This window comes from Lycium barbarum, chromosome 2 (assembly GCF_019175385.1).
Source record: "Lycium barbarum isolate Lr01 chromosome 2, ASM1917538v2, whole genome shotgun sequence".
Taxonomy (NCBI): domain Eukaryota; kingdom Viridiplantae; phylum Streptophyta; class Magnoliopsida; order Solanales; family Solanaceae; genus Lycium; species Lycium barbarum.
Window position 1 is genome coordinate 149428413 of NC_083338.1, and position 11371 is coordinate 149439783.

Here is an 11371-nt window from a genome sequence, read left to right on the forward strand (position 1 = left end):
AGAGAGAAGAATAGTTATTAAAGTAGTAGTGGGACTGTGGAGTGGTAGATATTTTAATTCCCATTGGACAAGGAAGAGTATTTTGTCATCTTTCTTTATTGACATTTATGTCCTCTTTCCTTGTGTTATGCCTAAGGAAAAGGATGTTGCTTCTGGAAATAATATTCTAATTTCTTCACAAAATCATTTAGACAAAAAATATATGCTCCAATAATTATTACGTCGATCTGACTAAATTTTAAAGTTAAATTGAATTGAATTGAATTAAATTAATTTAATATTTTAAGATTAAAATTTATAAATTTGAAACTATATAAAAAACACTAGAAGGTCTCATATTTATTTGATAAAAAAAATATTTTAAAATATTGGTCAAAATTCATATAGTTAGAATCTCGAAAAGTAAAAATATCACATAAATTGAGACAAAAGGAGTATTTCTTGAGCTTTGTGATTGTTTATAAGGGAAATAATATTTTTGTTTAAAAAAGTGCCTCGAGGCACATACTTAAAATGTTGCATACTTGCATCTAATATTATTAAGCAAAATGGGTTGGTATGTGACTTTTGTGAAATTGACTTATAACAACTTTACATTTTTTAATTTTTTGTGTTCAAAGAAACATTAACTATTTCAATTTTTATTATTTTTGTTTAATTATTAATGAAGTAAGTTATATTCGTCCTGGAGTATTTCAACAATCGGATTGCTACTCCAATTTGGACTTCTCGTCCAACCTCATGTAAAATTCTATCAATATTTCATATGTATTATTTTATTTTTGTCTGTTTTAATAGATCGAGTGTTTCTAATTTTATCCCTCACGATACTTTTATAAACTGCTCCGGACAAAATATGTATATTTTTTTTTGTGTTAGGCATATGTCAGGTGCGAACCCGAAATATGAAAAAATTCATAATACGGAGCGCTTCCTCCGAATGGGTCCTATACGGGGCGAATATGAATATAATCGAGCTCCAATATTGACACTGAACACCGGATGGCAAACCCCAAAACAATGTATTATTCTTTTTTTCTCATATCTAAAAAAGCTTCCTTATATAGATTGAAACGGATTTATTTAGATTTGTCGCAAAATATCAGAGCATGAAAGGTTAATTTTGGCAATTCGAAAAATGCAGGTTTGTTGCATAGGAGGGACGTCATTATCAAGCTAACTGACAGACACCTCAAACTCAATGCCGGCCGACGAAATTAAAACTGCCTAGCAAGTGCCACGTGTACTTACACTGGATAAGGGTCCTTTTTTGTCAATTTTATAAAATTCGGGCCCTTGTTTGCAAAAGATTCCCTTAGCCCCCGTCTACGATACTAGAATCTGGATCACACTGCAGATAGCAAAATTAACTCTATGGTTATAATGTTATTGCTCGAAACATTGGTTAACTATGAGAAAACTTAAAAAGAATGTGGGGAAAATATCCTTCTTTGATTTATCCTATTTTATTAATTAAAAGTTAGTAACTTTCTCCGCCATATTTGTGAGTCTTTGACACATTTTTTTTATTAGTTCATTTTAAAAAGAAGGAGATAGTTTTAAATTTTAAACTAATTAACTTTACATTTCTTAATTTATCTTTAATGAGAAATTTTATCACCATGTAAATGTTATGGTATGTTCAGTACTATAACCTATAAATTTTATAATTACACATGCTATTAACATATCTTAGAGCGTAAATTCAAAAGTCTTCATTTCTTCTTTAAAATTTCGCCGATTCTAGTTATATCATATCAATTCCGACATGGTATTATTTTTTTCCCTATAAAATAATATTTATAGGTGTAAATAGTAAATGGAAGCTTGAAGCAAAATAGCTGGCATGATGTGCTAAGGACCCATTAAAATAATACTATCATTAATGGTATAGGCAATGAAAGACCTGTTCAACTGCGGCGGCTCTTATTACTGACCAGGCAATGTGTTGGATTTTTTTATCCCTTCTGATTTTAGCTCTGATGCCTTTTAATTTTACTTGGTTTTTTATTCAGTTCAATGTGGACGAAGTTGTATATTCCAAAAAATGCTTTACTTAAAAGGACCAAGAAAGAGTATGTTCTAAGCAAAGATAACAATGGGAATCAATTGATTTCAATATATGTGAATTGAATATCAAGTAAGTGATGAATACAGAATCATTTAAAACAAAATGTATTTAAAAGCTGAAAATTAGTATTTTCATAAGAATTTTGACGGATTTGAATAGGTGTAACAATATTACGGAATAATACTAGTATCCAATAACTATGAAAATTGTTTCTAAAACCGCAATGAAGTGATGAATCAAAAATAAATGTAAAATTTACTTGCCGTAGCTATCCCTAAGACTTAATTATAGGTAGTAACTATCTTTTTTAATATTTAAGTTTAGTAGCTATATTATTCAAAATTTACATTTCATAGCTACCCACTTTTTTTAATTAACTGTGCTGCCCCATAATCCCTAAATACACGCCGCATTACTATCTCTCTCCCTAAATATACTCTCTCTCCCTAAATACATGATAATTGTTTCATTTTTTCAAATCATAATTAAAAATGATTTCCAGCCCATATGACTTCATATGCAAAGAGTTAATTAATGGCATCAACTGATAAACTTGAAAACAAAAAGATCAATGCCATTGTTGTCCTTATCAAAAAGAGAGCTTTAAAGCTCGTTTCATCTGAAGTGGTTCAACGACAAGTTTATGATATTCTTGGGCATAAGGTTATCCAGCAGCTTATCAGATCTGTTAATGAAGATTCAGGTGATTACATTCATAACAATTCGTTTGCTGAATCTCCATGGATGGGCCGAAAGAAGAGGAAAATCCTTCTTATGTTTGCTGATTATGTGGTGTTGTTTTATGTTATGAGTAATGACGAATAGTATTGATTATAGCAATATGATATTGTAGCATCATCTACGAGCAAGAGAATAGGTTGTTGGTGTAGAAAAACCATTGATAAGAGTTGTGGAGCTTTATGCCCACCAAATGTTTGATAAAATGTTTCAGTATATTTCAGTGTATTAGCAAACAATATATTTCAGTGTATTTCAATGTATTATTTTTGGCATCGACTATGTGTATTTCAATATATTTCAGTGTATTTATGTTTATATTTAATTTTCTTTGCCATTTATTATGTGTATTTCATTGTGTTTTATCTAATTTCAGTATATTTCAGTGATGTTATGGAACCTCATACGCTTTGCGTGATACATGGAAGCATTAATACTAATTACCATTTAATTTGAAAGAAGATATTTATTTCCTTAAATACAACCGTTTTTTACTCAACAACGATTTGTATCTCGTTGTATTTCCTTGTATTTTGAAAATGCGAAAATGACCAAAAATACAACAAAAGCAGTTACGAATTGTAATTTTATAACTTGTAGCTATAAATTGTTAGAACCTATAAAAAGGTAGCTATTTGTGTAAGTTTTACATCAAAAGTCATTTCGACAGGGGACATTGTCACGAGCCCAGCCCGTGTGGCCTGTACTCGAGCCCATTATTTGGCCGGTTGATTTAAACTTTAGTCAGTTGTTAAAGATTGTTTAAGATTTAGTCAAATTTAGTAAATTTCAGACCTTTCATCTTTCTTCTTCAAACCTTCCGCCTAGATGTTTTGAACTGTCAGAGCCTTATTTCAGACTCTACGGTCTCATATTTGGACTACCAAAACAAAACAAAACAAAAATATTAGGGCCTGAAATTAGGCTTTTGGCTGAATTTAAAATTTGATTTTGAAGCGGCTAAATTTGAAAAAATTTGTAAACTTACTATTCTTTACATAGCGGTCCTAAAAACGGCCAATTGTGCACTTCCCCACACCGCCCCATCGATCCGAGTTGAAATATCACAAGTTACGGCTCCTAAATTCTACGTAAAGATATGTTTTTTTTTTTAAAAAAAAAAATATTACTAGGAATAGGGGAAGGGAAATTGGGGGAGAGAATTATAAGGTAGAGAATCGAACTCTTCCCAATAAGGTGGATGTATAGTAGTTAACCAACTGAGTTACTAAGATCCCCTAAAAATATGTCAATTCGTCCGAGGGCGTTTACTTTGATTGCTTAATGCTTATCATCGGATCCGAGAGAATTAGATGCAAAAATTTACAGATGCCTTCTGTCGATGCAACTCTACGTGCATTGTTTAGGTGTAGTAGAGTTCCAAACTTCTAGGCAAAACTAGAAATTTATATAAGAAATTCAAAAAATACTACAATGTCACGGCAACGAGAGATTTTGCATAATTATTTGAGAAGTAAAAAAAACAGGTACGATGCTGATAGGGAGCTTAGTCACTTTGAAATCAAACTAGCATAGCACAATTAGTCGCACCCAGAAGAGTCTAGAATAACAAAATAATATGAAAACGTAATGTTAAACTAACAACCCATGCATTAATGGATCAAACTTGGTCTATCCTTCAATCTCAATCTTTGTTTTCCACAGAATGACCAAGTTTGCTCCATTAAAGCGAAATGGTAAAATAAAAATGATTTCTCAGTCTTCTGAGCTAGAATAAAGTCTTATAAGTTGGGAATTTAAGTGCCTCCGTTAAAGTTAGGGGGTGGCCAAACACCTCCACCACCATCAGTCACATAAGTCAAGCATGACAATGGCACTAAACACAACCCTCTGCTTCTAAGATCTCTTTTACTTTCTTCACTCCCATTATTCATCTCTCCACCACCCTGCCACCATAATCAAGATATAAACTATCAGTAAATGACGAGAACATTGTCTAGGTAAATATTCTGTTTTTTTTCCTTTCAAAATATAGCGTATAAAGAGAAAGATTGTCAGTCTTCAGTTTCTTTCAAAAAGATAAGACTAGTATGTCCTGCTAACTAGCACAAGACGAGACCTAAAATGGTAGAACGAAGAAGGTCAACGGTCGACCCCTCCACATACCAAAAGAATAAATGATGAAGATTTTGAATTGAAAAAAGAACGAATATGCACACTTTTATGATACTAAATAGTACCCTCTCAATCTCAATTTATATGACGATGTTTGACTGAACCAGTGGCGAACCCATGTGCAAATTTTGGGTGCTCCAGTACCCATTAAACTCAGTCACGGAGTGTATAGCTGTATAGAAAATATAAAGGAAACAGATATAAATAGTTAATAGAGCACCCCCGAACTCAAAATTCCTGGGTCCAGCACCCCCGAACTCAAAATCCTGGGTCCGCCACTGGACTGAACAAGATGTTTAAGAAAAAACTTTTGAAACTTGCAGTCCAAAACCGACCATAGAAATTTCTCTGGTTAGGATAAAATTAAAAGTTTAAAGTTAAATTATTATTAAATATAAAAAGTGTCATTCTTTTTTTGACCGAATAAAAAGGAAAGAATTTTTCACATAAATTGAGACATAGAGATTAGTATAGAATAGATGCATGAAGTTATTAATCTTACTCCATGCAATGATCTGCTGGCTTTGCTGCGTGAAGATTTCATGTATGGCACACTTAGTGTCTGCAGAAATTAAAGAAGACAAACAAACATGTCAGAGGCTTTCTAATAAGGAATAGAGAGAGTTTTAAAGTCTAAGAGCCTGTTTGGATGGGCTTATGCCTATAAGCTATTTGCAGCTTATAAGCTAAAAAAAATAAGTTAGGATAGTCTAACTTAGAGCTCCTTTGGATTAGCTTATAAGTTGCTTATAAGCTGTTTTCAGCTTTTTTGAGTGATTAGCTTATAAGTTGCTTATAAGCTCAAAAATATAATTGGGCCCATTTGACTTAGTTTATCTAAAGCAGCTTATAAGCTGAAAACAGCATATAAGCCAAAAAAAATAAGTTAGACTATCCCAACTTATTTTTTTTAGCTTATAAGCTGGAAACAGCTTATAGGCATAAGCCCATCCAAACAGGCTCTATTTTTTTTTGGCTTATAAGCTGGTTTAGATAAGTTAAGTCAAACGGGCCCAATTATTTTTTTGAGCTTATTTTAAGCACAAAATGACTTTAAGCTGACCAGCTAAACACTCAAAAAAGCTAAAAACAGCTTATAAGCAACTTTTAAGCAACTGATAAGCCAATCCAAACAGGCTCTTAGTTAGAAGCGTTGAACTCAACATGTATAACTAAAAGCTCACAAACCCAAGCTATAGTGAAAATAAATTATGTATTTGATGCAAAGGACTAAATGTCAAGAATTTAAGAAAAATTGTCGTAACAAGCACGCACGTCTTCTTTTGGTTTTTAGTTGAATGAGACGACAATAACAATATAGTTAATGAGTTTAGCATATACAGATATATATTATTTTGTAAAAAAATTCTACTGCTTAAAATGAACTGGAAACGAATAAAAAACATGTAAACTTGTGCATATCAGTGTTTGCATGATTCTATATACACTTCCTCCGTCCCAATTTATGTGAAGAAATTTGAAGTATGATGGTTAAAATACTTAATTTTGACTATGATATATTCAGGTGCATATTTTCAAAATTTTATAAATTTTACATATATGACAAGAACATGAAAAGTAGTACAAGTCAAAGCTAATGATATATTCAAAATATTCAAAAAGTTTGAGGGAACTATAATCAGAGAAAAAATGACCTCGACTGCTCAATAGTAACACCTTCACATAAAATGGGACGAAGGGAGTTTATACTAAGAGAAGACAATTCGAGCTGTATGTATGAAGAAGAATGTTTTGGAAGTGATAAAGATACGTACCTCAACTTGGTTTTGAAGGAATTTGATATAACCAATAGCTTCCATAAGTACCGATGCTGTGTCCGTCTGCAATATTCTCACATGCAATAATATTTACTTGTCAAACATTCCACGAACTTCACCACACATATGTCTCTCTAATTAAAGAAACAAAAAGCACAATGCAAATATATAGCATAGTGCCTTGTGAAAAATGCTTTTCTCGGGGTTACACCCTAAGCATGCACTTGTTCACTGTACAATTCCATGAAATTCGTGCTATCCATGTTTGAATATTTGTACGCCAAAACTTCCATCCGCTTCTATAGACTAAAAATACTGTCGAAAAACTTTTACATTATCATATTACGAGTAATCTTCCTAAAAGATGAGACTCGTAAATTGAAATACAATGCAAGTTAATATTATCTTCCGCCCCATTTATGTGACGCATTCTCACTAGTACGAAGTTTAAGAAATAGACTTTTGAAATTTGTGACTTAATAAGCAAATATTAGATATTTATTTGACTATAAAATTATAAATAATCTTATTAAGGGCAAAATAGAAGTTTAAATTAAAGTACTTCTAGATATTTAAAGGTGTCATTCTTTCTTGCGATAGACTAATTTTAAAAATAAAGTGTTTCACATAAATTGTCCATGGGACATATACAAGTGTATATAAAAATTAAATACTTTTACTAATTGCTTCTATATCTTTGTTGTCGGTCCAGATTATATTGGTCCTCAAATAAACATTTCTCCATCTCTAATTACTTCTTTTTAATTTCAAGGTCCAAACATTAAGTGATTAAGGTAGTGCATGGTTTCTAAGATGCTGAGTATCTCTTTAAGACAATTAATATCAGATGTCCAAATTTAAATTAGTTGGTATTCTTGTTTTCCATTCGGTATCCGCATTGGAGCCTGTTTATACGGATTCGCGCGTTGCAGAACCATTTCTGAGACAATGCTCCCAACAAGATTTTTTCCATTTACAGGGGCTCGAACCCGGCATCTCTGATTTAAAGGTGACTGGGATTTCAATTAGTTGTTACTGCCATGCTAATTGCTAACGTACTTTTGTTGACAATTAACTAGCTAATTATAAATACAAGATGTAGTGTTATGTTAATACTATAGAATAGGCTGAAAACTATAGAGTTCGATGCAAATTGCCAAATAGTACCTTGCCAAAAGGCGCCACCAATTGTTGAAGGGCTGCTATTCTATCTCCTAGTTTCTCCTTCCTCACCTGCATTATATTTCAATTAACCAAAATCATCCATTAAATACCAATAAAAAGTCTAGGTCTTCGTCACCTTAACCTACTATAACAGGTAACGTTCATCACTTTCAAAATTGTAAATCTCATTTTTTATGGAGAGTTACCTGTAAATATCCTTTAAATTATACACTCTCACGGTATACAAGTTATAACCACATACATTTTACTAATAGATTAAATTATTTTTCTTACAATTTGGTGTATATAATTTAAACTCTTCAAACGTTTACCTTAAAGGGTGGACATGATGCGCGTGAATCTACTCTTGATTTCTTTGGTGCATTTTGAGGGCCTTTATTAGGCTCCAAAGTATTGCTGGTCCTTTTAGCTTCAGGCACTCCATTACTAAAGGCTGATATCTTCAACATTCAAAAACACTAAAGTTAATTTATCCATTTAATCATATCAATCAAAAAGACAGACTCATTTCTGATGAAAGGGAAATAATAAAAAGAGATAAAGATGCATATATAAACGTATAAAGCTGAAGTAACCTTTAATATGAGAAAAGAAAGGCTTTCTCTTTTCTTGCATATTATTCCAAAAGTAAAAAAGCCAAAAAAAAAATAAAAAAATAACAACAACAAAAAAACTTTCCCTATTTTCTTATATAAATACTTATATGAGGATAACAAACTGTATCTAAAGAAAAATGGAAATTAATCGTTGGATTATTTTTCAATTCCTTAGAACTATATATTTGCAAATTAATAATATGACTATAAGCATAGGGTGAAATTACTTACTCCGACTTGCTAGTTACTAACATTACTCAGCAATGTACATTGAGTGCATGCAACAATAAAATAAGTAAACTAGAAAAAACAAAAAGACAATGATATTTGACAGAGGAAATCCGCATTTGGACAATATTTGGTTGAAGCGGAAAAAGATAATATATGAAGTTTAAATCTAAAAAAGTATATACTCCTATTTGAAAGACGCCATGAATTCCACTTTGAAAAATGTTGAAGTTCTGCGAGTGAAGTATCAGTCAAAATGCTCCTTAAAACAAAATTTTCAATAATTTCATCAATATTTCAAATACTGGAGTTCAGTATTCGCACATAATGATGCAAATACTGTACTCCAGACAATTTGTGAATGACAAAATATTAGTATTATTTATGACCAAATATAGAAATGAGTTAAGGAATAAGATTTTAAAAAAATACTTACACTTGTGGAGCTATCTACTGGACTTTCACTTGATGATTGCTGAAAATGATTTGCTAGGCCATATGTCTGGCTAAAGCTCCCTCCATATCTTGCAGAATTGATTAGATCCAATGGCTGTAAATTCATGTCCAAAGAGCTAGAATTTGCTTGATTTATATTCAAGTTGGACACGTTTATTGTGGGATATATCTGACTAAATCTTACTCTATTAGTACTACTAGAGTTTGAAGAATAGAGAAGATTATTATTATCTCCAGGATAAAGTTGAAGCCCAGTATTAGAAAGAGTTCCAAGCAAAAGCTTAGCATTCATATCACTCAATTCTCTTTCCTCTATACTTGGACTTTTCAACATTTGAGTGAATCTTGGATATGAATCTGATAATGAATTTTCTTGCTTTACTAATTGGCTGTTGATGTTGCTATTAGCCCAGTGAAAGCCCAAATCTTGAGTAGTACTCATAGAAACTAGGTTTGTGCCACTTTGTAATTGCTGCCTTAATAATAATGGATCACTTGATGAGTTTGTAGTATTGATGATGGCTCCACTAGAATATGAATTGAGACTACTTCCAGGACTGTTCCTAAAAAAGGAAAAAAGATTAGATAAAATGGAAGTGAAAGTTCAATAAAAAAAATCTAACACTATTGCTTTTGAGGTAAAGTAATAATCAAAGTTTCAAGATTGTAAATATTGGTCCAAGGAAAATGAATTAAAGGGAACTTTTTATTTGTTGCACATCAAATCAACAAAGAATGTCAAAAGAAAAAAAGATAGGAGAAAAGAGATTCCAATATTCCAAGACTTTTTTTTTTTTGTTAAAGACATATCATAATAATGGAAGCTAGTAGCCAAAGTATAATCATTCATTTCAAACACTATAACTAAAGTTGTGTCTCCTTAGACAGAGAGAGAAATTTAAATAAAGTGACTTACAAGATAGTAGTACATGGGGTCCAAGTATGTGTAGTGTTTGTTGTTGGAACTCCATAGCAAGAATTAGAAGATGAAGAAGAATTTGGAGAAATACCAATAAGGGGAAGCTGATCTTGGAACTGGAGCAGATGATACTGTTGATGTTGGTGGTGATGGAGATTTGCAGGCTCCATAATAAAAAAAATATCTGAAGTTTGCTTTTTTCACCTTTGTTTTTTAAGGCACTTGAAAATCCCAAGATGAAGAATAATTAAAAAGCAAAAGTAATACTCATACTTCTCCTCTCCTCCTCATCTTCTCTCTGTAAAAACCCTTAAGCTATAGCTCCTTTCTGCTACTAAATAGTATATACTAGTATCCTATATTCAACTGAAAAGAAAAATACATAAATTTTCCATCTTCACTTTTAGCAACTTTTCACCATATAAGTCTTGTTCTTACTCATTCGATGTCTCAAAGGGATTAAAAAGCAATCTTGAAAAGAAAGAAAACAAGCAAAGCAAGAAGAGATAGAACCCATAGCTAGAGCTCTCATAATATAATATATATACTCCGTCCTTTTCATTTTATATGATGGTATTTATCTGGATACGATTTTTCTTAAGAAAAAATAAATAAAAGCGCTTATATTACGTATCAAAAATATCATATAGTCTTAAAAATATCATGACATTAGAGTTATAATACTATAAAAAAAAAATCGATTTAAATATGGAAAAATGAACGTTCTCTGCGAAATAGACTAAAAAGGAAGGGATGTTATATAAAATGGAACAAATATGAGTATATAAGGTACACTATAATGTATACTATTTTTCCCCTTTTCTGCCAAACTTTTTGCCCTTCACAATATATAAACGAATTTCATGTCTCCCACTCTTGTCTCCAAGGGTATCCTATATAATTGTATTTTTTTAATTTTATTTTGGTGGAGGGGTAGCTAGGTATTTTAGGTGACTGCAATTACAGGGAGATGATTATAATTCCCTAAGGCTGTGATTAAAATTGCCTGGCGCTGCTGCCTTCAATCCCAAGGCTTTTGAAGGAGTGAAAAAGTGCAGTGAAGAGAAATGATAACGGCCATGTTCTTTTGATTGTTCTTTCTCTTTCTTTGATACCCACATGTTTTCTTGAGAAGTCTTTGTAATAGTACTGGGTGCTGGTCGGTATATATCTTATAACACAACACAAAATGTTGTGATCAAAGGCCAAATTGGAAATACTTATCTTTCCATTATTCAAGTGGTCCATGATACTATACATTCAA

At 31.8% G+C, this 11371-nt stretch overlaps 1 protein-coding gene across 2 annotated transcripts; it reads right to left on the reverse strand.

The window, feature by feature from the left end:
* Positions 1-4320: 4320 nt before the first annotated feature.
* On the reverse strand, positions 4321-11167 carry LOC132628054 (transcription factor bHLH110). Of its 2 annotated transcripts, none has more exons than XM_060343754.1 (7): positions 10105-11167; positions 9169-9745; positions 8220-8348; positions 7891-7956; positions 6721-6786; positions 5448-5507; positions 4321-4716 (listed from the first exon to the last, which is right to left on the reverse strand). In XM_060343754.1, exons 1-7 carry the CDS (start codon positions 10275-10277, stop codon positions 4567-4569), a joined length of 1221 nt encoding a protein of 406 aa, XP_060199737.1. In that variant the 5' UTR covers positions 10278-11167; the 3' UTR covers positions 4321-4566. The 2 variants fall into 2 exon arrangements, with proteins under 2 accessions (XP_060199737.1, XP_060199736.1); XM_060343753.1 differs by having other exon boundaries at positions 9169-9751; positions 10105-11159.
* Positions 11168-11371: the final 204 nt, after the last annotated feature.

Coding starts and splice junctions, on each gene's coding strand:
- LOC132628054 (XM_060343753.1), bottom strand. CDS start 10,277: ATGGAGCCTGCAAATCTCCATCACCACCAACATCAACAGTATCATCTG. Junction 6,787..7,890: donor TGGTGGCGCCTTTTGGCAAG/GTACTATTTGGC, acceptor AGAATATTGCAG/ACGGACACAGCATCGGTACT. Junction 4,717..5,447: donor CCAGCAGATCATTGCATGGA/GTAAGATTAATA, acceptor TTATGGTGGCAG/GGTGGTGGAGAGATGAATAA.